The sequence below is a fragment of the Acromyrmex echinatior genome, chromosome 16 (assembly GCF_024713525.1).
Source record: "Acromyrmex echinatior isolate Ae372 chromosome 16, ASM2471352v2, whole genome shotgun sequence".
NCBI classification, from domain to species: domain Eukaryota; kingdom Metazoa; phylum Arthropoda; class Insecta; order Hymenoptera; family Formicidae; genus Acromyrmex; species Acromyrmex echinatior.
This window is the reverse complement of record NC_141867.1, coordinates 2778180-2802697: the sequence shown is the minus strand read 5'-3', so window position 1 is coordinate 2802697 and position 24518 is coordinate 2778180. Positions and strand designations below refer to the sequence as shown.

Sequence of the window (24518 nt, the reverse complement as noted above, 5' to 3'; positions counted from 1 at the left end):
ATACTTGAATCATTTTATTGTACATCCTAGTTTCTCGAGAAAAGAATTAATTCTTACGCGATATGATATTGCTGACAATTAATCGATCGATTCAACGCGAGTTTCGAACTAAACGCATGTCCACATCGCAAAGAATGAAGCGATCAAAGCGAGAAGCAAATGTGTGTCGCTTGAGGGTTGAAGAAGTGGTTACGCGCGATCCGATCGTTCCACCTTGTTGTAACCATTATGTTATCCTTTACTCTTGAAGGTGATAGGTGGCGAGTTGCAGGAACGTTTGATACCGGTACCCTACAGCAAGAGTTCGACAGACCAAGCTGTAAGCGCTCCTCTCTCTTGCTCTATCTTTTCTTTCTCTTTCTCACTATCTTTTTCTTTCTCTCTTCTCTTTCTTTCTGTCTCGATCTCTTTCCTTTTCGCTCTCTGTGTCACTCGCCCGTTTGCTCGCTCGCAGCTGTCTTTTAACCCTTTCGCTTTTACACGCTTCTTATTCTATCGATTGTCTCTCTCCCTCCTCTCCTCTTCGTCAATTTGTCCTACCCTCTTCTTCTCTTCTTCTCCTTTCTCTTGTATAAAATGTACATCCCGAGAGCGGGGTATGTCAATAATTTGTAAGGTCCACTTTGCATCTGAAAAAGTGAATCTTGGAAATTGCAAATTTACTCCGTTCCAAAATTCCAAAACTTTCTCTCGTTCCTCCCCAGATCTCTTCTTCTTCTCTCTTCTTTCCCTCTGTCGTGATCTTTCTGTTTATCTATCTACGTATACTCTTCCCGCTTTCTACTTTATACTGTTCTACAATAGGATAATATTACGGCTTGTACTACTGGACCGGGCAGCCTTTCCTGCCCTCGACGCCAGTACGAAGGAAAGGTACATGTCTGTGTTAATCCTTGACGTCTCAAGCTTGTTCGATATTTAAAGCGCGGCAAGGATTAGCGATTTCCGAGCCTATATATATATTCTGCGCCATTGTTGCTTGTAGGGGCTTTCGTTGGCATATAGCATTAATTTCTTTCCTGTATTTATTTCTCACATAGAGAGCTATTACCGCCGAAAAAATGTTGCACCAATTGCGAGATTCCTCGCGCGAGGAATCTCACAAGGAATAAATTTCCGATAAGGAAACGAACTGAACGAAGGCGAACTCGATGAGCGAGAATAGCGTACGATTTTTTTTTTCATCACGCTAACTATATAAGCGTTAGAGTGCTTTTCGCTAAATCAAGTCAGCCCTCTGGTGGTACAAGACCGTCGCTTCCTACTCTATTGTTCTAACTTCTCCTGTTTCACCTCCACAGCACTCGATGTCCTGTGTTATTGTGACTTTACATCATGTACTCGTCGTGTGTCTGTATCTCATTTCCACCCTTCTGCTTTCTTCCTTCCTTCACCATCCTTATAGATCAGGGATCGAAATTGTTGTTTTAACGGTATCGATTCTCGCTGGGTTTTACGAATGTAATATTTACTTCCGTTCTCCCAACAAACATTAATTAACATAAATGCTTGTTATAATTTTTGACTTAACAATATAATTGTTATGTACAACATGTGTTATATTACAATTATATTGTTGTGGGAAATTAAAACTATGTTATTATTAGTTGGTATTTGTTGAGTTGTCAAACAAAACAAAGTTATGATGGCGTCGAAATGATATCAAAATAGCTCTAAAATAATTATTAACTCTAACTAGTATTCGCAAGTTCAGTAGATTTGAATTTATTTTTTAATTACGTTGTGCTGTTTATAACAAACTGTTTTTCACAACTTTATAATTTTAAGTTACATAATTTTTCTCTGAATTTTGATCTTAATAAAAAAAAAATCATTCAATTACGTTAATTTTAAGACTTCTACCTTTTCATTACATTCATCTTAGATTGTTAAAAATGAAGAAAATTGCAAACTATATTAAAACATATTTTTAAATAAAACAACATTTGCGATAGAATTGTAAAATATATCGAAATCTCTTCCTGGTCCGGTAATCAAATAAATAACCATGTATTTGAAATTGAATTCTACCTAACCAGAAAACGAAACAAGCTATATGACAGTTGAGATAAATATGATTTTATTCTATTTCGAAATAAAAGGAGCGTTTTCGATATATTTGACAAGTATTTTATCAAATGCAAATATTGTTTTATTGAAAAATAGTTGTTTTAATATACTTTGCAAGAATTTTCATTATGTGTTTTCTTGTTTCTGAAATTATTAGTCTGAAGATCCGAGATGAGTGTTTAGGAGTTTTAAGAAAAGCTTCATTAATTTAAAGTACACTGGATGCGAATACCAGTTAAAGAAATTTTGAAGTATTAATTAAAAATTACTTTTCGATCGATTTTAACATCATTTTGACGTTATCGAGATCTTATTGTTCTGCTTGGATTGCGTCGAGAATTGATCGGTTTTGATTCCTGATCACGAAATTACGAGTTCGCCTGCACTTTGCGCAATTACCCCACGACCCTTTCTTCCTCTCGCTGCATCACATCCGGTCCTAAAAGAGGAATCGCCGCGTCGAGTGAAAGCCGACGAGAGGCACTCGCGGATCCTGCTAGAACGGCCGAGTTGATTTTAGTTGTATTACAGTTGCATTTAGGATGACTTGCGTTTAGGTCTCCTTGTGCGCCGATCACGCCGAGTACCATACACCGAAATACGATTACACGTTTACCGTTTGCATGAGAGAGACGCGAATTTGCCAGAGCGATGCGAACTTTAATTAAGACGCGAATCTGTGGCGTTTGTATAAATTGAAGATAGTGTGACGTTTGCTTTTATATACCCTGACTGTTGTTGCTTAATCGTGTCGCTGCAAATTAAGTGTGTAGCTGTATGCAGATACGCCAGCAAATAGTGTTGCATTGTGGCCGCGTACTGCGATTTCGCATTTATGATCGCGGTAGTGTCATGTCTGAGTCTGAAAAACCTTTGCACGTTGCTTTCGTTGTGCATCTTGCATCGAGTGACGATCTCAAGTTCGTCATGTAGAGCAAAGTGCTTCGTCCCTTGTCCGATACTAACTCCCTATCATGATTGATCCCTATCGAACGTAAGATTTTGAGCGAAGCGAATTTAAACATCTTAATCGAGCGCAGCTATCTTTGCTTGCTTATTTACGCAGTTTACACATTGCATTTCTCGCAATGTGTATCTTAACAAAAATATATATATTTGCAATCTGAAATTAAGACTGATTTTGTTTCGCCGATTTCATATTTCGATGCTACAGACGGGCAAAAGAATTTATTTACAAATCGCAGAATGATATCGAAAGATGAACTTGGCGAAGCGTATCAGTCTCAATTTCCGGTTTTGACCTTAATCTTCTTTCAACTTAATCTAGAAAATTCTCGATTGAATTCTACATCGCCATATGACCTAATCGAATTGTGACATTATTTGAGAAAGCTTGTGTCACTAAAGAACCGCACGAAGTCAAAACCCAGGCAGGACACAAAATCATAATAAGATAAGTAGAAGTTATTTTAGGAAAAAATTTTTATCTCATTATGATCTGCTGGGAAAATCTTCGTCAACTGTCAAAGTTAACATAAATGATTAATTAATTAATTATTGATTAATTAATATGACTGAATTATAGTGGCGAGTAGATTTCACAATTATAAGGTTCTCCAGTGACGAGAAACCGGACATCCTATGTATTTCTTTCTTTTCTTCTTTACTGAAGTGTCTTCTTTCCACGTATATTCTCTCATTATTTTTCCCTTTACGATATTGTGATCTCCTTTGCTCCAAAAAACCCTTCAGACACTCGACGAAGATTGATAGACGTACACATTTGTCATTATGCTACCGATCAATTGATCAATCGATTTTCTAGTAACGCTGTATAAAATTACGATTTAAATCTTTCGAGACAAGAGAGATTACAAAGGAAAGCGTACAAGACAAAAATCTTTCCTATAACGAAAAAATCACACGATTTGTTTATTCCTTTTCTGTGTATCGCAGCAAGTGAAAATATCGTGTATGTTCAACGGAATTGTAAACGGCTTTCACAAGTTGGAGCAATTAATATTCGCGAGTCATTGAGCCGACAATGCGACATAGTTTTCCGGATATACGAGTCAACCGAAGAAGAATCGAATTTCAAAACGAAAGACACGACAGTTAAATTTCTTCCTGTCCGGAAAACGCCATTCTTTTATTCTCCATTTCCGTCTTCTTTCTTTGCCCCTCTCTCTTTCTCTCTCTCTCGCTCTCAGCTCTTCCGTCTCTCTCTTTTTCTTTTTCTCTTTCTTTCTCTCCTTTCTGTCCTTAACCACCCTTAATATCCTGGAAACCTATCCATGTGACATTCGAAACGACATATCGCCTTTTTCCGTTGAGAGAGTCGTCGTCCGTTGCGATACGTACAATCGGCAAGTGCGCATTACTTGGCGTAGCGTGCATGTTGTTCCGAGCCAGACGCAAAAGCAAAAATGAGAGCAGAGCATTTAGCACGAGGGCGGACGCACGCGCGCGCGTGCCGAGGGCCCAGCGGGGCCCACAGGGCTCGCCGAAGGGCCCGAGATGTATTCTTCGGGGGTCTGTAAGCTGGGCCACCGTCGCCGTCGCCGCCGCTGCCGTCGTCACCACCGCCCCGCCGCGAAATGCCGCGGCGATAACAGCCTCTTTGCATCGCGTAAGTATCCTCTTCTGAATGTTGTGTGTCGGCGGTATCTTGACAGCGTGCCCGTTAAATCGGGCGAGAGACACGCATCATGCATGCGTGCACCATCAGCAATCGCCGAGCCCGGGGGAATGGCGAGAAAGAACGAATGGAAGAAAGCGAGGGGGTAGCGGAGGGTTATCTTTTTCAACCCCCGCACTCACTCGTCGAGGCGGCCTTTTTGGGAGAATCGTCTTTTTCCGAAACGGTAGTCGAATTCATTCTAACGAAGATATAAGTTTGCCGGGCACGCGAATGCATGCAAGCCGATCGCAGATGCTAGATCCTATTCCACTTTTTATTTTTATTTTCTTTCGTTTTCTTTTTTTCTTTTTTTTTTTATGTTTCTTTGTTACTGTTTGGACTGTCTTAACGTGTTGCTTTTATACTTGCTGTGATGCTCGACATTTTTCTCGCGCTGCTTGCCGTTGACGTTGGTTCCTTTCTGCTGTGACGATTCTGCCTGGTTTGCTGTGTACATTTTTTTTTCTTTATCTCTCTCTCTCTCACGTACACGAAAACGTCGATGAAGAATCGCCATACAGAGTGCATCCTGTTTCTTTCTGGCGTCACGGATGTATGTTGCCAGATTTATAGTTGTCGGAGACGCGTATCTCAGAGAATACGTGGTATCCGTTTATCAGTGGCTCTCGAGATAAGAAATGACCGCCGCGGGATGGACCGTCGAACGGTGAGTCGAACCCCTCGATGCGCTTGTGAGTAGAGATTCCGAATCTCAGAGAGAAAATGGAGTTATCTTATGGATAACAGATACGAGTATCTCGATAGAGAGACGAGACATAAGTCCCATCAGAGTCTGGCAGCATTCCTTACACTGCATTGCTTAGGATTCAAATCCGATTTTTTAATCGGACGCGTTAAAATGGCGAATTCTTGATTAATTAGAGACGTTATTTTTTTACTGAAAATGAATGTATATACGTGTACATACATGTGTATAGTGCATATACCTATTGTATATAGGGTGGAGCTAAGAGGTAAGACCAGAGCTTTTATTCGGGCTGTGTTCTAAAATTTACTGCTAGTTCTGAAAGTCTACAGTGCACGTGACATAAACTATAGATTTTCAGTAGCGACAGTAAATTTTGGAACACAACACCTCGATTCCCTGCGTTTCACATCATTCACTCGTCGACGTGTCACCGTTGAATTTACATTCTAAATCATCCTAACGATTCCTCGGTGTTTGTCTGGCTAGAGATTTTTAAATAAGAGATTGGATACTGTTTAGATAATTTTTGATTGTTTTGTATCGCGATATTTTGGATGGTGCTTAAGATAGAATGAGATGTTTGAATATCTATAGAATACAAAAGTCATAATGATATCATGTGAATTTATCATTATCATTCACTTATGAAAGGAATCATAATGACGTCCTAACTGATGTTTTCCATTTGATGACACAAATCGACACAAATTGTTCTATCTTTGTTACTCTCTGAATGATGAAAGATAGAATGATGTCAACTTGTGTCATTAAATAGAAAGCACGCAGTATCATTATGACTATGTTCTACTTGGATATCTCATTCTAGTTTAAGCAGGTCCTGAAGAATATAGCGGATCAAATGTGTAATGGTGTTCATTTTTTTACTGGAGGATTTTTATGTCTGGCCAGCTACGAACACCTTCTACTGTCGCGATGAAGAATCGTCCGCGGCGTTTGTGCAAGTAGAAGAAGCCGCGAGCCAATCGCAGTAGAAAAGTCCTCGCTATAGTCAGCCGCGTACAATAGAAAGTCCTTGAAATACTTGGAAGATGACCGCAATAGAAAATTGTCACGATTGTCAGAACATTCCACATCTACAGAACATTCTTACAATGGAATGACGACGATTGCAGTAGAGAAAGTAACACTGATCAGTCATTGCAAAATTCTAGCGAGATAGCTGGTTATTAGTTTGAATTGATCTCGTCGAGAATGAAAATTTCACTGTTGGATACTTTCATTCGTGAAAATCGCATTTTGGTTGCAATATTGAAGATTCAGTACGCTCGTTAAGATTAAAAAGTTGATTCAATTACTGATGATCGTTAAAATTTTTTGAAACTTGTAAAAGAAATGAATCATCTAATAAAATGTTGAATGTTGTAAATGGCTATAGATAATATAAAAGGTAAGAAGTGTGCTATATTCAACAAAAATAATATTTTATTATATTGTGCAATATATTATAAATATCATTATACTTATAAAAATATACGTAGTAAAATATACAAAATTCGCCTGACAGACAATTAAGTTAATGATTTCGTTATTTCTAAATTAATGACGAATTAACATGCAAGGATTATAATTGAATCCCTCAATTCAAGGACTTTCGAGCTTCACCGACGCGAATCGCGATTTCCTATCGCTTTTTCTGGAAGAAATGGACATAATGTGCTTTCCCATACCTCTATGTGTCGCGTTGCTTGATTAAGTGGAAGTCCATACTCTTTACTCTGGTTCGCTCTTCCCCTCTGCTTTTTCTCTCTTACTGACTGTCTCTCTCTCTCTCTCTCTCTCTCTCTCTCTCTCTCTCTCTCTCTCTTTTTCTCCCTCTCTCTATCTATCTATCTATCTATCTGTGTCTTTATCTTTACGCTTTTCTGTCTTTCTCTTTCTCTTTCTCCTTTCTCTCAATTGTTGAAGGCTTCTTCGAAGCTATGAGAGAAACAGAAGACGCACTCTGTATGACCGCACAAAATTGTCGCACGTCGATCCGTCCCGCGCTCTCCGACGTTCACGACTAGCTTCGGCGACGATTTCCTCGAAGTGATTTCCATATATCTTGGTGATAATTGCATGAAAAAGAGCAATCGATCAGAATTATTTTGCAAAGTATAAATTTCCACGAAAGTATTCATTGAAATTCAATAATTTCTTCAGCATTAATTCAAAGTTGACGACATTTTAACTTCACCGTTATTTAATTCCAACTATAATTCACGTTATAATCTTTGCGCGAATATGTTCGCTACAGGAGTAACTTCGAGGAAAGTCACGCGTTCCAGATGCTAAGAATTCGTTGTTGGATTGCCCGACGCGGATTGCGACGCTTCTCGATCGTCGTGATCGACTGTAAAATCTGTAAATCATTGGCCGCGCATGTGACCAGTCGCGTAAATTCAGCTTGGCGATTTATCGCGTATATATATATATATATTATCGCATTATAGAAAAAGGCGCAAAACCGTTTTCTTTTTTTTTCCCCTTTTTTCTTTTTTTTGTCTCGAACTCGACTGCTGGCAGCAGTTTCCGCAGTTCCTCAAGCCGTCGACAACATGCAGAAATAGAATGCCGAGAGTCGAGTATGGATATATCCTTTTTTTCCACCGCAATTTTTTTTTTCGTCTCTCTGAAATGACTATAGTGTCGATGGGTGCATGCGGTGTTGCGCGGCAAGTTGCAAGCACAGTTGCAGAGCGGCGACGTCGGTACACACGATGTATCTCTTTGCAGGCCGCATTCGTTCATCCGAATTGCGAGGTACTCGAGTAAAAGCGGAACGATCGACGAGCATTACTCGGGACGATTTTGCAAAAGTGGTAATCGGCAGAAATGTACTCCCCGAGTTCAAGATCGATTTCTTCTTGGAGGAAACTTTAGCGATAATTCAATCAATTGGTAAAGTGTTGTGAACGAAATGAGATTGAAAATTTTTCTGTCTAATGCATTGATGTTTAAAGAAGAGATTGTGGACACTTAGTCCCTCAATCGTCGAATAATTAATGTGCAGTTGATATACGGTGGATTAAAAGATTTCTAAATTTAATTACTCAACAATCGCCTCGAAATTCTCGTTAAGAATCGACCGCCATTGATTTCCACATTTGCGAAGTTCCAAAGAATGTTATCAAAAATTAATGTTAGGAGAGTGACAAAGACTTAACATTTTGCGGATGCGCGCGGGGCAAAGATTTTATGTTTTACATCTGTAACGTTAATTTGTATCAACGTAATTTAATTTTAATCTCGGATTAATTTACTCTTTATCTTTTTTTGATTCGTAGAACTGAAAAAAGAATAAAAAGTAAATTAAACTAAGATTAAAATTTAAACAGTATAATAATTTCTTCACGTTCGTTATTAATTGCGCTGGATAGAAAAGCGCCAGCGGTATTCTTTGTTTTCTTCGAATTCGTAGTCAGCATTGGCCATAAATATAAAACATCCCCACAAATTAACGTTCTATATTTAATAATAAAAAAAAAGTAAAAAATAGTTTTATTAAAAAATAATATTTTTAATATTTTCTTACTTTTTCTTTGGCTTTTAAACTACCTTTAAAAAAAAATACAATAAATTGAGGACTCTTTGTTGCACTTATGGCTAAAGTTGTATTTTTTATGTAATACAAACTCATAAAAATAACTGAGTTCGCGGTAGCATTCTTAGCAAGCAAGTTTAATCTTGCGTTTAACGAAAGAAACACGCCCGTCCTCAATGTGTTAAGTTTAATCTTTAGCGCCTTTCACACATGATCGGAGAATCACGAGGGGATATCGCTCTCTCCTCCCTCTCTTTCACTCTCTCGAAGTAAGTATGCCGAAATCGCTAAGATCCTCACGAACACGCAACCTCACTCTCTCCTACCAGCCATACCGACGCAGCTGCTCCGAACTTTGTGTTCTAACAATGCCTTGTTCCGCAGGGCAATCCAAAAAAGCCCCGCTAGTTCTGTAATCTCTTGTGCCATCGCTGCTTTCTGTCTTGTTTCTACGTATTTACTCAAATGGCGGGATGCAAAGCGAATAGGGGTCTCATGGTGAATCGAGTAAAATAGTGAAAAAAATATAAAAAAATTAATAACGCTGACATAACGATTGGATCCAGATCTGATCTGGATAAAAATTCAACACAGACTGGAAAGTTAATTAGAATGGCTTGAATTAACTTGAAGGTGAGTCCGGTAAGCGAATTTTCTCATTTCAAACGCGATTCATCCTCCGATTCCATTCCCCCGCCGTTGCTACATATAAATATCTGTATGGGACCTCCCAAGACCGGCGTGTTTTTCTTAAATGGAAGCCTCCTCGACGAGCTTGGAGCCTACTTTCCCGCAATTTTCAAAAAGATGTAGAAATAAACCATACAGCACAGATCAATGAACATCCTAATAAAGGATCTCTGAACATTCAGAGGGTATCCTCTAAACTTTTCGAGGATGTCCTTTGAATATCTAGAGAATGTCCTTTGAACATCCTAAGGATGTTCTCAGGATGTCTGTTAGAAATGTGACAATTAATCGTCAATGATAGCAAGCTTTCTGAAGACCAAGTTCTTGTTAATTCAGACAGAATTTGGTCTCTGTAGCGTATGAAATTCTCGGGAAAAGATCCCAAGTAACACGCAATAATGTCACATTAACGTGAAATTGATATAAATTTAGTGAAATTTTCGTCAAGTCTCAATCAAAGTGCATTTCATCGTGACATTCGAGTGTTACTTGGAATGTCGAGTACTCCAAAGTGGTGGAGGACGCCCAGTAAGACATAAGGGCCGCCAGTTTTGCGGACGGTCCGCATTTTATACGTATCCATTGTGCATATATGTGCGTAAACCACCCACACACAGTTAATACACGCACGTATATACACAGTGTGTGTGTTCGCGGCGTTATGAATTTCGCCTGAACGTTTCCTCTCTATCTCGAGTGCGTGTGTCGGCAGCCTGCAACTTGCTGTTGCGTGTGCCTGTCATTCAATCATCTCCATCGGCAGCCGCCGCAGCCGCGATACCGGCTTGGCGGTGCCGATCGTCTTCCATGCGAACAGACTGATCTGACCGGTACCCGGCTTTCCAATTTGCAGATTCGCGTAGTGAACGCATTTCGGCAGGGCCTAGACACGCGCTACGGCGAGCACAGCAGCACCACCCTGGCGGAGGTACTGAGGAAGCAGTCGTCCCTGAGCAAACGACTTTCGCAGACGAGCAGCATCGAGTACGCCGACAACATACCGGACGAGCTCACCATACCGGAGATCGACGTCGAGAGGCTCTCGAGTCACAGTCACACCGAGACTGCCGTTTAGAGACGACGCCGTCGCGTCGTCAGTAGCGACGCCTACTACCACTACGAGTACGCCGACGACGACGACGACGACGATGACGACGACGACGACGTCTTCGCCACCCTCCCGCGCCCGTCGTCTCCCCGTGGCCGTCGATCGTTCACAGAGAGAGCAGGGGGCTCATAAAAACGAGAGGGGGGGGTGGGACCGAGAGAGAGTGTAGAAGAGAGAGAGAGAGAGAGAGAGAGAGAGAGAGAGAGAGAGAGAGAGAGAGAGAGAAAGAGAGAGGAGGTACGGGGAGAAAAAAGGAGCGGAGTGGAGGGTCCATTCACGATTGATAACAAGAAGGAGGGGTCGAGTATCGTGGTTGAGAGGAAATGGGGCCACCCTTTCTTCCTCTCTCGCGACGAGAACAATCACTCCGACGCGCCCTCCCCCCCCCTGTCGAGGCCGTTCCGGGGGACCGCCGACCGGTCGTCGCTGCACGGATCCGCCGATCTGTGCGAGACATCAATTATAAATATTATCCCATAAAGTAACGCACCACTGCCTCTCCCATATGCAGTTCAGTTGTTACATGCGCCTCCCTTACGTTTCCTCACCGTACCACCTTGTGTCTCTTTTTTGTGTTCGTGCGCGCGCGAGGTGTGTTTGTGCGTGTGTCTGTGTGCGTGTGTTCGTTAAATCCTTTCGTTCTTTGACGCACCACTGTGTGTGGAAGAAGCGCGACGACGGCCGCACGAAGGGAGACGCGGAAAGGAAGGAAAAGAGAGGAGAAGAGAGGAATATAGAAGTCGGAGAAAAGAGGGAGAAAGAGAGAGAAAGAGAGAGAGAGAGAGAGAGGGAGAAAAAGAGAAAGATTCGAGATTGAATTTTGATGATATGTAGATATGTAAGATACAATTGGTACCCTTAAGCTGGTACAATTCTTAACTCTTCTTCTGTCTTCATCTCTTCGTTGCTTCTTCCTCCAACCAACTTCTTGGTTCTCTCTTTCTTCTTCGCCGCGCGTATGAGATTTTCTCTCTCTCCCTTGCTCTGACTCTTTTTCTTCGCCCTTTACATTTATCTATTTCTCTTATTCTCTTTCTCTCTCCCTTTCTTTTCGTAATAATGTATTGTTATTTCTCAGACGATTCTTTCTCTCTCTCTCTCTCTCTCTCTCTCTCTCCTTCCGAGAGAGATCTCTCTCCTTCTCTCCTTTCTCCCTCTTTCGCGACTCTTTCTCTTTCCCTTTGTCGCTCTCCCGATCTCTCTCTTGCGCGAGACTTAAGGATGATCTAGTCATTAGTTTGTATTACTCTAATACTTCCGTGAATATACTTTGCACTGGGGGTGCCTTACCAAGAGAAGAGAGTTTGAGGAAGGAGGACAAAAGCGAAAAAAAAAACGGGTGTGTGTAAATGCAATTTGTTTTCTAGCGTTACCGTTGCGATAAACGAGAAGAAGAGAAAGAAACGACCCTACGGGGGCGGGAAGGGGATGGGGAAAGAACGAGGGGGGTGTGGAGGTGAATAGAGAATTACGCGAAGTCGCACCGATTTCTTCTTCTTTGCCGAAAGATCGCAGATCACGGAATCGATCGCCACAACATTGCCATTATTACGCTTAAATCGATACGAAGATCCTGATAGTAAAAGCGTAATCACACACGCTGCGCACGTGCTTTAACGATATACACACACACACACACATATATATATATATACACACAAAGTGATTCTCAAGTATTCTAAAAGATTTTAAGGGATGACTCTTACATTAATTTAACATGAAAATTTCATGGCAATGTATTCAAAATCGGTTAGTTTCGAAACTCGTAGAGATCTCCAGCACAAATTCTCAAGGAACGTGCCTATGTTCTTTGAACATCTTAAGGATGTTCTCAGAATATCTCGAATAAAGTGTGCCGTGTGGAAATCTAATCTTTGGATCCGCCCCCGATTGAATAAAAAAAATAATGTATGAAGTCAAAAGAGAAGCCTTAAAAGATACACCAAATTTCATCCCTATACAACATAAAATTTGTAACATTTGCAATGTTACTGCAATATTGCTGGAACTTTGCTATACTGTTGATATGAATATTATTAGAATGAACTGTACTCTATGAGTTAAAATTATTTGAGTAATTTTCACAATTTTTGGAAAAAACGATTTTTTTCCTTCAATTTTGACACTCTACATCTTTAGAACTAAGTTTCAATATAGCCATATATGAAGTTATCTCGAATTAAAAAAATGTGAGGAATCCTTAAAATCTTTTAGAATATTTAAGAATCCTCTGTGCATATATGTATATATGTATATACGATTACAAATGTATGCAGCGAAATGGGGAAAGGAGAGAAAGATCGAAGATACGTAAACAGGGACGATGGTCGCGCGGAAACCGAATGAGAAATGGGACGATGTACGCAAATAGGCGCTAGTACTTACTGTTAGATCACGGGAAAGATCGCGTTTAATCGACGAACTGTTTCAATCGTTTCATCGTCGAGGGACCTAAAGCAACCTAAACGGGATACGGGCTGGTTCCATTTCGCCCTCCTGGGTATGCCGGCAAAAAGAGGGAAAAGGGAGAAAAATGCGAAGAAAAAAAACAGAATTCATTCATCCTATGATTACGATGTTATTCTCAGGACCTATCGATTTCACGTGTACGAAGATCGTATAAATATACATATATATATATATACATAAATATACATATATACATAAAAAAGAGAGATATATTATATATAAATATAATTATAAATATCATTATCACGCAGAGGAATAGTTCGTATTTCGCGATTGCGACGAAACGTGTTTCTTCACGGCCGCACGAGGGAAGGCAAAGGAAGTGATGAGAAAGGGATGATAGGGCGGGGGGGGGGGAGGGTTGTAAGAATTTCGCGATCGCTCGATTACGCGACTATAATCGAGAATCGCCATCTCACCCACCGGACCCCGATGAAAAAACGTTGATAATATGGGTTTATTATTATACTTCGTCGTGTAAGTTTTACGTTTTTAAGTGCAAGACCGCTGCCAAATAATAGAAAATAGCGTGTAACGTGTGTACGAAGTTACATCTCCATGAAGTCAGTAGCCGTATTTTGTAGTTCTAGCTTACCGTTCATTTCTCAAGCGCCCTTTCACGAGAGAGAAAGAGAGAGGGGGAGAGAGAGAGAGAGAGAGAGAGAGAGAGAGAGAGAGAGAGGCAGGGAGGGAGAGAGGGGAGGGAGAAAAAGGGAAAGAGGGAAGATTGGGTAGAAAAGATAGAAAAGTGACAAGAGAAAGCACACAGAAGTACGTTAAGTGAAAGGCGAAAGGAAAGGAAATAAAATACATTTTCGAGTCTTCGAAGTACCTAAGTCAAGTTATTACGCCGTCATCGGTTATATTAATCGAGAATTAAACGATGAAAAACATTAAAAAAAGAGTATAAGTAAAGCAGAGTTCTCTTTAGGTCCGTATAATATATATACACGTATACAATAGGACTTCTCTCTCTCGTTTGAAAAAGGCTTTAAGAGGCCTATTTATTGCACCTTATTCTAGTCTTAAGCACTCTATATGCCTTACACTGCCAAATAATAAAGACGCGCGTATTGTTACGTATACCTTTGTGTTACACACACGCACACGGCATACACAACACACACACACACACATACACACACAAAACTCATATACACTTGCAGAATAGACAGGCACACATACGTACACATACAAACGTGCACCATCGCTGTTCTCGCCATCGTCGTGGACCGTCACGACGTCGTCTTGTCGCGCTCGTCCTCGTCTAACTCACCTGCCGTCAACATTTCCTCGCCGCCTCGTATCTTTCTATCTCGACCTTTTACGTACTCCTTTCGAATCACAATTTAAGCCCGCGTTACCTCCTTTTACCTTCGCGCTTAGATATGCACAAGAAGGACGAGTCACGCTAATTAATTTCACGCAAAATATCTCGATCAAGCGAATCCCCCGGGAACCCAGTAAATATCTATTAAAAGTATCATAACATCAGTGTTATAATTTCAGATTTAATGTAAATATAATATAACACATATGTGTTACATAATAATTACATTAATTGTTGAGTGTGAAATTATAACGTTATGTTGCCATACAACACAGATCATTTCAATAATATTGCAATAACACTGCAAATGTTACATCAATATTGCTGTAAGTTTTGCTGTATGAAGTTACTTTTAGTTGGTATTTAATAGGAAAAGACGTAGCGTTAACTTGAATGATTGTACTTCTACAAATCGTAGAACCTCTATAATGACGCCCGATTCTCCGGGCGAGAGAATTCATTCAGATTTAACGAGCAAAATAACCTGAAGATGTATGACAGACGTACAAAAAACCGACATGAAAGGTTCATGTCTTTTGAAATTTTCGTCTTTAACGAAGTCAAATTATGAAATGATTTTGCGACACTGCGGATTTAATCCGGAAATAATCACCTGAGATACTTTTATACTTCAGTAGCGAAAAAATGTGAACTGTTGTAAAATATTGTTTTGTCTGGATATTTACATTGATGGTATCATTTTTTTTTTAAATAACTTCTTTACCGAGCTTTATATGCGATTTCATTGAAAAGTAAATAAGCAACAAAAAAGCATTACATTAATTAAAATCTCAAACTTACTAGAAATACTATCATAATATAATAAGTTACTTTATGTTATGCTTATTCAACTCAATATTTAGTCTCTATTTTCCTTTTTCAGTTAATTATGATTAAATCCATATCCACACAATGTTCTCAAATATTAAAAATCGGAAATCAATTAATAAGATATAATATTATTGGTTTTATCAGTCAGGTATAATTAATATAATATCAATATTTTATTAATAAATAATAAGAATGATTTTAATTGATGTGTAAAAATATTCCAGGTGATCGTTTATATAAAAAAAAAAGTGACTCCCGAGTTAACACAAATTGGGTCGTCGTCCCTGATCCGATTTCGTTTATTCAATTTCTTTCCGGTCCAGAAATAAATGTCGCGAGTAGGACGTTCGAAAAGAGAAAAGGGACAAAAATGCTCGATTATAACTCGAGACTAAATTCTCGATATACTTACATATACAACTGATACGTATACACAAGTAGACACATCTGCCTTCGCACACATACACACATGCGCCACATACACATATAAATATATATATTCCCCATTATTCGCGCGATCGTGTCATTTTGCCATTTTATGGATCTCTTTTCCGTTTCCTTCTTCGCTCATCATCAGCAAAGAGTCGCGTAAGTCATCCCGTCCCTTATTAACTGAGAAGAGCATCGAGAATATTTTTATGCGCCATTAACGCGTTTCTTATATTGTATCTATGTACTTAAAAAAGACCGCATTTCTCTCGCGCAGTGTATTAAAAAAAAAAAAAGTATCGCATAGCTGTATCCGACCTCCGACGATTATGTCCTAACGCGGTTTAACTAACGAAGACAAACGACTTACGCTGCGATAGCTGGAGGGTCGTTTCACGGGACGATCCCGATTGGGAGAGAATGTACAGGATGTGTTTCCCTGGGATCCTCGACTTTTAATTTTAACGATAGCGAATTCTTGCGAATTCTAAACTCATAGTCGTTGTATATTTTCTGTATATTTTTCCTTCGAATATCTTGATTATTAAATCTCATGTATGAAAAAGCACAAAGAAAATCTACTCGAATTTAATTAAAAAATAATATTTCTTTATTTTTATTGTTAAAAGATTATTAATTTGCGACAATCTTGATGGGTTAAATTAATCGTTTGCTTTATAAATTGGTAATGAAAAGTTCAAGCAATTTTTCAATAAAAGGTTCCGCGACACTTTGAGAAAGGATTAGAAAATAATGAATTCTCTGTCGTTAAAATTAGGACTCAAGATCGAGGCTCCTCTGCGAGTCGCACAGCTAACACGACGCGAGAAACCTGTGTTGACCAGATTGTTTCGCGTCGCAGAGTTTATATTCTTGTCCGTGTGTGTCGATATATACATAATAAGAATTTATTTGTAAGCGAATAATTCTCTCACCGTTTCCGAGCCTTGTAAATCCGCCAGAGCTGCTGGAAAGTTCTAAGATCAGCGTGCTTTCACTTCTTCACCTTCTTCTCACTTACGTAGGCTTTCTCGGGCAGGAAAAGGAAATAAAGAAAAAAAAATAAACCGTCGATGTATCCGTTGTCGTTTGAGACGACCGACATCGGTATTATAATCGGCTCCGTCGGCCGTCGTCCGCACGCGCGTTTTCCTCAGATATTATAGGCGATATTGTTAATTATATAGAAACGCGAGTGCGGATCGCGGATGAGCCCTGATTCGCCCTAATTCTTGGGTCCGGTTGCATCCCGTTCGGGTCAGAGTCCAACTCTCGTGCGCATAATGTTGTCGTCTACTACGTCTAATTATACTTTATAGTCCAATAATCGTGTTCTTTCCTTCTAAAAAAAAGGAAACAAAATATTAACAAAAAGAAGGATTTGAGGATGCAATTTATACGGTTGTTTTATTACACACTCATACAGCACAGATCATTCCAGCAATATGCAGTAACATTGCAAATGTTGCAGCAGTGTTGCTGCAAGTTTATACGCTGTATGAGCAGTAAACATCCATACAGCTCAGAAGCTTATAGCAACGTTGCTGCAAGGTTGCTGGAACACTGCAATATTACTGGAATAATCTGCACTGTATGGGAAACAATTAAATCTAACATGACATTATAATGTTATAATTTCTCAACAATATAAATGTAACATAACACATGTGTTACTTACATTGTTGAGTATGAAATAATACTGAAGTTATATTATTTTTAATTAATGTTTACTGGATAAAGACAACCGTATCGAATTATCTTGCATCCCCATATTTCATTTGTCAATTCAAGAACCGACAGAAAGACGAAATAAAAAACAAATGAGACCAAAAGAGAAAAAAAGAGAGAAGGATCTCTGTCCGAGATCGAGATGCAATCGGGCGACTTCAGTGGTGCAACGTCGAGCGATGCACTCGCGGCTGTTGGTCGTTTCGCCGTGAACTCTGCCGAGCCGGATCCCCGAATTCAACGTCCGCAGAGATTCGAATTCGACGTGTGTCGCATTAACCACGACGCGATATTAACCCGTTTGGCGGTCGTCACCGCGAACGGGTATTCTTCATAGTTCCACTTCCACTTTCATAGTTGCAGCGAAGATAATTGTTGCGGAGTCACCGGCTGGCGCCGGTGCGTTAATTATGCTGCAGTTGTTGCGTAACAATGGTCCCTCCCCCCCTCGTGTGCGTGTGTACGTGTGTGTATACGTGTTCGTGTGCGTATTTCTTCCGAGCAATGCGTTTCTCGAGCAGTCGTTCGTTAAAAAAAAAAAAAAAGAAAGAAAAATGTTCCTTTTTTTTCTCGCTCGCTCGAATAAAAACTCTAAAGTCTTTGTAAATAGCGTTAAGTATATATAAAACAAAAATAGTACGCTTCCCTAGAAAGTATAGTTATATATCGAATACGCGATTGGACTTTTAGAAGAAGCCAACGGGTTAATATCGCGTGCCCACGATCCGCGATAATTCTCACGGATAATTCTCTCAGGATCTTGTTAACGCACGCGCGCTTCGCGATTATTTTTTTTTTCTTTCTTTTTTTTATAACTGACGATGCGACGATCACCTCTCTCAGGCGGTAGCGTGAGACGATTCGCGAGAATCGAATCGAGTGCCGAAAATGATAAGGATCCAATTCAAACGGAAAAATTATGATAAAAATGACATCAAAATACCTCCAAAATGATTTACTTTTCGATTTGTTTGATATCATTTTGACGTTATTGTGATCTGTTGTTCTGCTTGAGAAACCAGATAGAACACACAGAATCATAATATTATAGAACATCATTATGACGTCAAAATGAAGTCATCGTCAATCTGTTGTTCTACTGGGGATGTCTGGATTCTTCGCCTGTTCGGGAACGTTTCTTTTTTTTCTGTCTCCTGTCTCACGCTACCGTGTCTCACGAAAGAAAATCTGGAACGACTTTCGATCGATTGAAGAGAAATTTCGCCGCGCGAAGCGTCAAATGTTGTACAGTAATCGCACGATTATCGCATACGATCTAATCATTGTCGTTGTAAGCCATTTACCTCTGCGTCGGTGTTTAATCGTCTAAATACGGTAAATACGCGCGCGGATTTAATTATCAGGCACCTGTAAGGAAAAAGGGGAAGAGTTTAAATGCTTTCGATAACAATGTATCTTAAATAAACGTTGATGATCGTTTTACAGACATTGAACATGGCGTAATTTCTTCCGAGCTGAGACACATTTTTTTTTTACCGATCACCGTCGTTTCAATTCGGGTTTACTCGGCGGGCCCGGGTATCCTCGCGTTAACATAAACGATATAATCGGTATATTGTGCCGTCGAATTAATCGTGTATTGAAGGAAGTAAACCGTGCGCGTACTTATGCACTTAGCGTGACTTCGCATACCTCGTTTTTCCGTATCATGGATTCGCGGCCGAAACCGAAGGGATCAGCGCGAAGGCTGACGAAGCTAATGAGAGAGAAGAGATCCATCGAGCAGCGCACTCGGGGCAGCCGACCTTCCATATGATCGATTTCTTTTTTCTTATTTTCCCTTTAAATGTAAACACTTGACGTAATATGTACGTATATACCATATTCATTCCTTACAGAAATTTAATACTGGAAGGTAGTGATTAATTGCTTCCCATACAGCATTCCAACAATATTACAGCAACAAATCCCAAAGAACACACCAAGTCAAGAGAAAGTTAAAATGACTCTATTTTGACGTCATGAAAGTCAAAATGATGATTTTTTTGTTACAAAATTTGACTGTTTATTGACGTTAAGAATCGAAATAGTCATTTTGATTTTACTTCTTTTATGTGTTCCTTGGAATGTTATATTATAATCCCAAGCAGAACATGAATTATCAAAATGACGTCAAAATGATTTCAAAATACAGATTAGTCACTTTTCAATCAGTTATTCATTTGAACATTATTTTGAAGTTATTGTGACTTGTTGTTCTGCTTGGGATATTACAAGTTTCTATACTGTACAAATTCTTCAACTTTAAAAATTAAAAATACTATTGTTAAGTGCTTTTAATATTGAATAATAATGTTTGTAATTCAAAGTAAGCAATTAATTACTTCCAGTATATTAAATTAAATTTTTCCAGCAAACATCAACTAATAATAACATCAATAACTAATATTTGTTATAATTTCCCCGATGCACAATATAACTGTAACACATGTCGTACATAACAGTTAAATTGTTGAGCGAGAAATTATCTATAATTGGAGTTTGCTGGATCTATAAGGGCTGCCAGTATTGAACCAGTAATAAGCCGGTATTTAATAATTAAGCATTGGCCAAATAATCGTTGAAATACTGTTAGTACTTTACCACTGTAAATTTCTACTAATTCTCAGTATTAATTTCTACAAGGGGTGTCTATATATGAACATGTACAGATGTACATACGTATCTACAATTACAATTATAGCAGCTTCGATCTCGAGGCGGAACTATGGTAAAGATTATTCTAGTTCCAATCGCCGATTGCTCGTTTAACGAGGGCAAACATGAATATGCGAAGAGAGGCCGTATAGGGAGCTGTAAAAAGGCTTGTTTGAAAGGAAAAAAGAGCGAACGGCGGTGTAATTTGTGCTATGCGATGCGCTGAACGCGTAAAGTAACGATATGCCCACTGTGCGATTACTGAAAATTAGTTGGTAGCTCTCGGGGGTCTCTCTGTTGTTATCTAATTTTACGGGGTACGGCGAGGGATCGTCTCGTGTGCGGCGAGAGATGTCGCCGATTGTTTTTGTCAAACCATCTTAATTAATTAAATAAGCAGCGAGTAACACACATTATTTATTGCGGTTAAAGTGTGGTGAATTTTAGGGAAGTTATATGCAATTACGTTTCGCCGAGTGCAAGAAGTTAATAATAAAGAAATTAATAATAAAGAGGAAGAGAGGAAAAAAAAACAGAAAAAAGAAGGATTTGTTTCTCACGACGTGCAATCAATTAACCGAGTGTGAAGAGCGACACTTATATATAATAATCATATGGACATTAAAATTAAAATAGAGGTAATGAGTGGGAAGAGAGAGAGAGAGAGAGAGAGAGAGAGAGAGAGAGAGAAATTAAACTGTGGATTTTAAACTTGCGAAAGTCTAATTAAACGTTAAATAAATAAAGTACACGATTATTCACAGCTGTCGAACGAGTGTGAATCGATTCTTTTTTTCTCTTTTTTTTTTGTTTAATTCGTTCACTTACCATGCTTTCGATCTACACTTTTTCGAACAGTCGTTTTCCATCCATCGCCATCCATCGTTTTTTAATTACGTTTCCAATTACTTTCGCATTAAATGCGCACAAAAAGTTGAGGTAGTTCTTAATGCACTGATTTTTCAATCGTTCAGTTTTCATGTGCGAAGGAGATATACGAGAAATGTATCTCTACGTCTGAAACAAAAGAGTTGCTGGACATACACAGCAAATTATACATACATATTTATATGTATGTATATGTATAAGTAATTATAAATAAAAATATGAATATATGAATGCGAATATAAATATGAACATAAATGCAACTATAAATATGAACATATGAATAATATGAAATATAAATATAAATACGAATATACATATGAACATAAATATATAAATATAAAGACAAATGCAAATATAAGTATATAAATACAATTACAGACATTAGATATAAATATATATATATATATATATATATATATATATATATATATACATACACAATTATCTATAAAAAAGAAGTCGTCCCGTTATAATTAATGCAGTGAAATATTTCGCATTAAATGATCGGGACACTTATTTTTTTTCTCCACATAATAATTCTCCTATCGAAGCAAATAAAATACAAAGCATGCATGTATTTCGCTTTCAATCTATGAAATATTTTACAGCATTCATTAAAATGGGTTACTCTGTATCTATATAGAAGATACTGTTAGAAAGATCTTGTTAGAAATTACGTACCTCGTTTGAAACTTCGTTAACACGAAATCGTTAACTACGCAATTATGTATCGTCAGTATAAAGTTAAAGAATTTTGGCGAATTAGGCTTCGAGAAAATGTACATACCTTCATTAATATACATAAATCGTGTTGCACGGCCGACGGTGAATTTTAACAGAGAGAGATATTTATTATTTAAGAGCCCAGTCGCGCCAAAATTATTTAATGCTGCAAATCAAAAAAAGAGACCAAAGTTCAGTCAACTTAAAAAATTTGACTGCATTTCAATGTCGTCGAGTGCACATTTCTTCCGAGATTCGCTACAACATATGAATGCATATTCATATATTCATGTACATGCGCGCGAATTATTAATTCGTAAATAACATAGCTTTAACGTACTTAAGAAACTGACAACTGATTTTTGAGATTATGCTTAAATATTTCCTCCTAGGAGATATACGCAATTACCCTCATTGATAATTTCATAATAATTGTTGATAAATTGCGATTTAGAATAGCGATTGACTTTCGCGATCGATGCAAATGATTGCTTTGAGAGATACGAGATTTAGGTTTGTCTAAGCTTGAATTTATATAGCAGATGATTGACACGTTGATTACCACATTGCATATTATCGCGATTTTTAACGTTATTTAAAGAATTCGTCTTATTTTCCTGATGAATACCGCGCTCTTTAAATCGCGAATCTGATCGCTTTACCAATTTTTCTAATCCGAAGTTTTTCTATCCTTATTCCGCCTGGAATCAGCGTGTTAATGACACATCTCGATGATAATAATTCGCGAATTGTTAGCGTAATTTAAGGTTTAGTTTGTTATTATAGAAAAGGGAGGCGATATAGTGTTCCACGTTATCGCGATCCTGATTTGTTACTTATTAAATAAGCTTCGACGGTAGTATACAAAAATGTCACAGATAAGAAACGACAAGGAGATGCCAAGTAAAGAGGAATAATTTCGAAGATGAATTTTCACAGATATATGCGTAAATGCATGGCCTTGTAAATGGTTATAGATCTTGGATCTAGCACATAAGCTATGCAACCCGCGAATATTTAGATACGTAAGCGACGTATTCGAGTCATTTCTATCATATTTTTTAAAATACACGAACAATTTTTATTTTTTAGGAACAAAGATTTTATGATAATTATTTTTTTATATAAAAAAATATCCATTTTATAAATTAACGTTTTAAATTGTTTAATGATTCAATATTTATAATCTTTTCCTTATTTCTATTTATCCAACGTAATATTTGCGAAGAACAAGAATAATAAATAAATAAATGTTCTTTCTTTGTAGAAATTGCGATTAATATGAATTTATATTTTAAATTATATAATATTTTAATATTCGTTTTCTTTTTCTTATTTCTATTTATCTAAATTAATATTTGCAATTGAGAATTAAGAGAAATAAATGATCTTTGCTTAAATCACTTAAATTAATATATGTATTTTCTCACTGTAAATAAAAAATTAAAGACTCGAGATCTATATCCAATTTTTAAAAATTTTTTGTTCATAAAATTGACTGGCATTTTATAATTTATTTATGGTAATCAGAATTTCTGACTTAAATACGCTGCGTGATGCAATAACAAATGCATTCGTATCAAACGTTGTTTTACGTTGCGAGAAATTGATTTCACGTCGATAGCCATGCAAAAATGCGATCTCCGGTCCTCGTCAAGTTCAATTGTTTTCAAGTTACGAAAAAGAGTTGGAGAGAAAGAAAGAGAGAGAATGTGTGTGTGAAAGGGAGGTTCCTACATGTCGCTCGACGATGTCACCGCTGCTAAAATCGGACGTCCGATTTTCGATATATATATATATATATATATATATATATACACATATACATATACATATACATACGCGTTAACGAACTTGTAACTACACATACGATTACACATTAGAAAACGATTCTATTATCTTGTAAGAATTACTTATGCTAGGACCTCTGTACAAACTATTAACAAATCCGTAAGAGGAAGAAAAACACTACTGTGTATAAGAACAGAATATTTATAAGAAACTAAAAGAAAAGATATCTTTCACTACTTTCAGCACTACTTTCAACATAATCATTGTAATAGCCACTCTATTTAAGGAATCGTTGAAAAAAAATATGAGAGAAGAAATGAAACAACGGATTTCGTTATCACAGCTCGAGTTTCGTGCGAATTTTCCTGCTTCCCTGCCCATATTATATAACGAACTGACTTCATGGAGGATATTTATACAACAGTAAGAATATCCTATTGTAAAACAGAGTGCTATTGAAATAATCGCGTCAGAAATTATTTTTCTCAATGTTAATTTTTGTGGACGAGAAACATGTTACTTTAAGTATATTCGTTGAAGCCGACTTCATCGCGCACGTGTGCACGCGTATCATTTATCGACTTTGATTATCGAGCTTTCAATAATCCGCCTGTCAAGATATAATCAAAGCGAGCGGAGGCCAGTGTTAATAATTGAAGTATAAATTGTAGAATACGCCTCGAGTTGAGTTTTCGCGAAGCGCGACGCGAGTTTTATATATAAAAAGAATAAAAAGAAAGGAAGAAAATGCCATACAGAGTCGATAAATGAGCGCTGTTGAACTTCTGCTGAAGAGTTCAAAATTATTGAAGTTTTAAGAGATTTTTATGTACTTGCCCGATTAGAAGACGGGACAATTAAAAAATAATAGTATATAGTGTATGTGTGTGTGTTGAAACCTATACACAT

At 38.0% G+C, this 24518-nt stretch overlaps 1 protein-coding gene across 19 annotated transcripts in view; it reads left to right on the top strand.

Moving 5' to 3' along the window:
• Positions 1–23951, top strand: part of PMCA (plasma membrane calcium-transporting ATPase 3) — a 192607-nt gene extending 168656 nt beyond the window's left edge. For 13 of the 19 annotated variants that reach the window (XM_087414420.1, XM_087414421.1, XM_087414417.1 and 10 more), the window contains one exon: positions 251–3677. In XM_087414420.1, coding sequence (XP_087270546.1) covers positions 251–922 — 672 coding nt within the window. In that variant the 3' untranslated portion in view covers positions 923–3677. Of the gene's footprint in view, positions 1–250; positions 3678–10507 lie in introns of those variants that run through there. The other 6 variants (XM_011062930.2, XM_011062928.2, XR_015547710.1 and 3 more) reach the window with 3 other exon arrangements.
• The last annotated feature ends 567 nt before the right edge of the window (positions 23952–24518 follow it).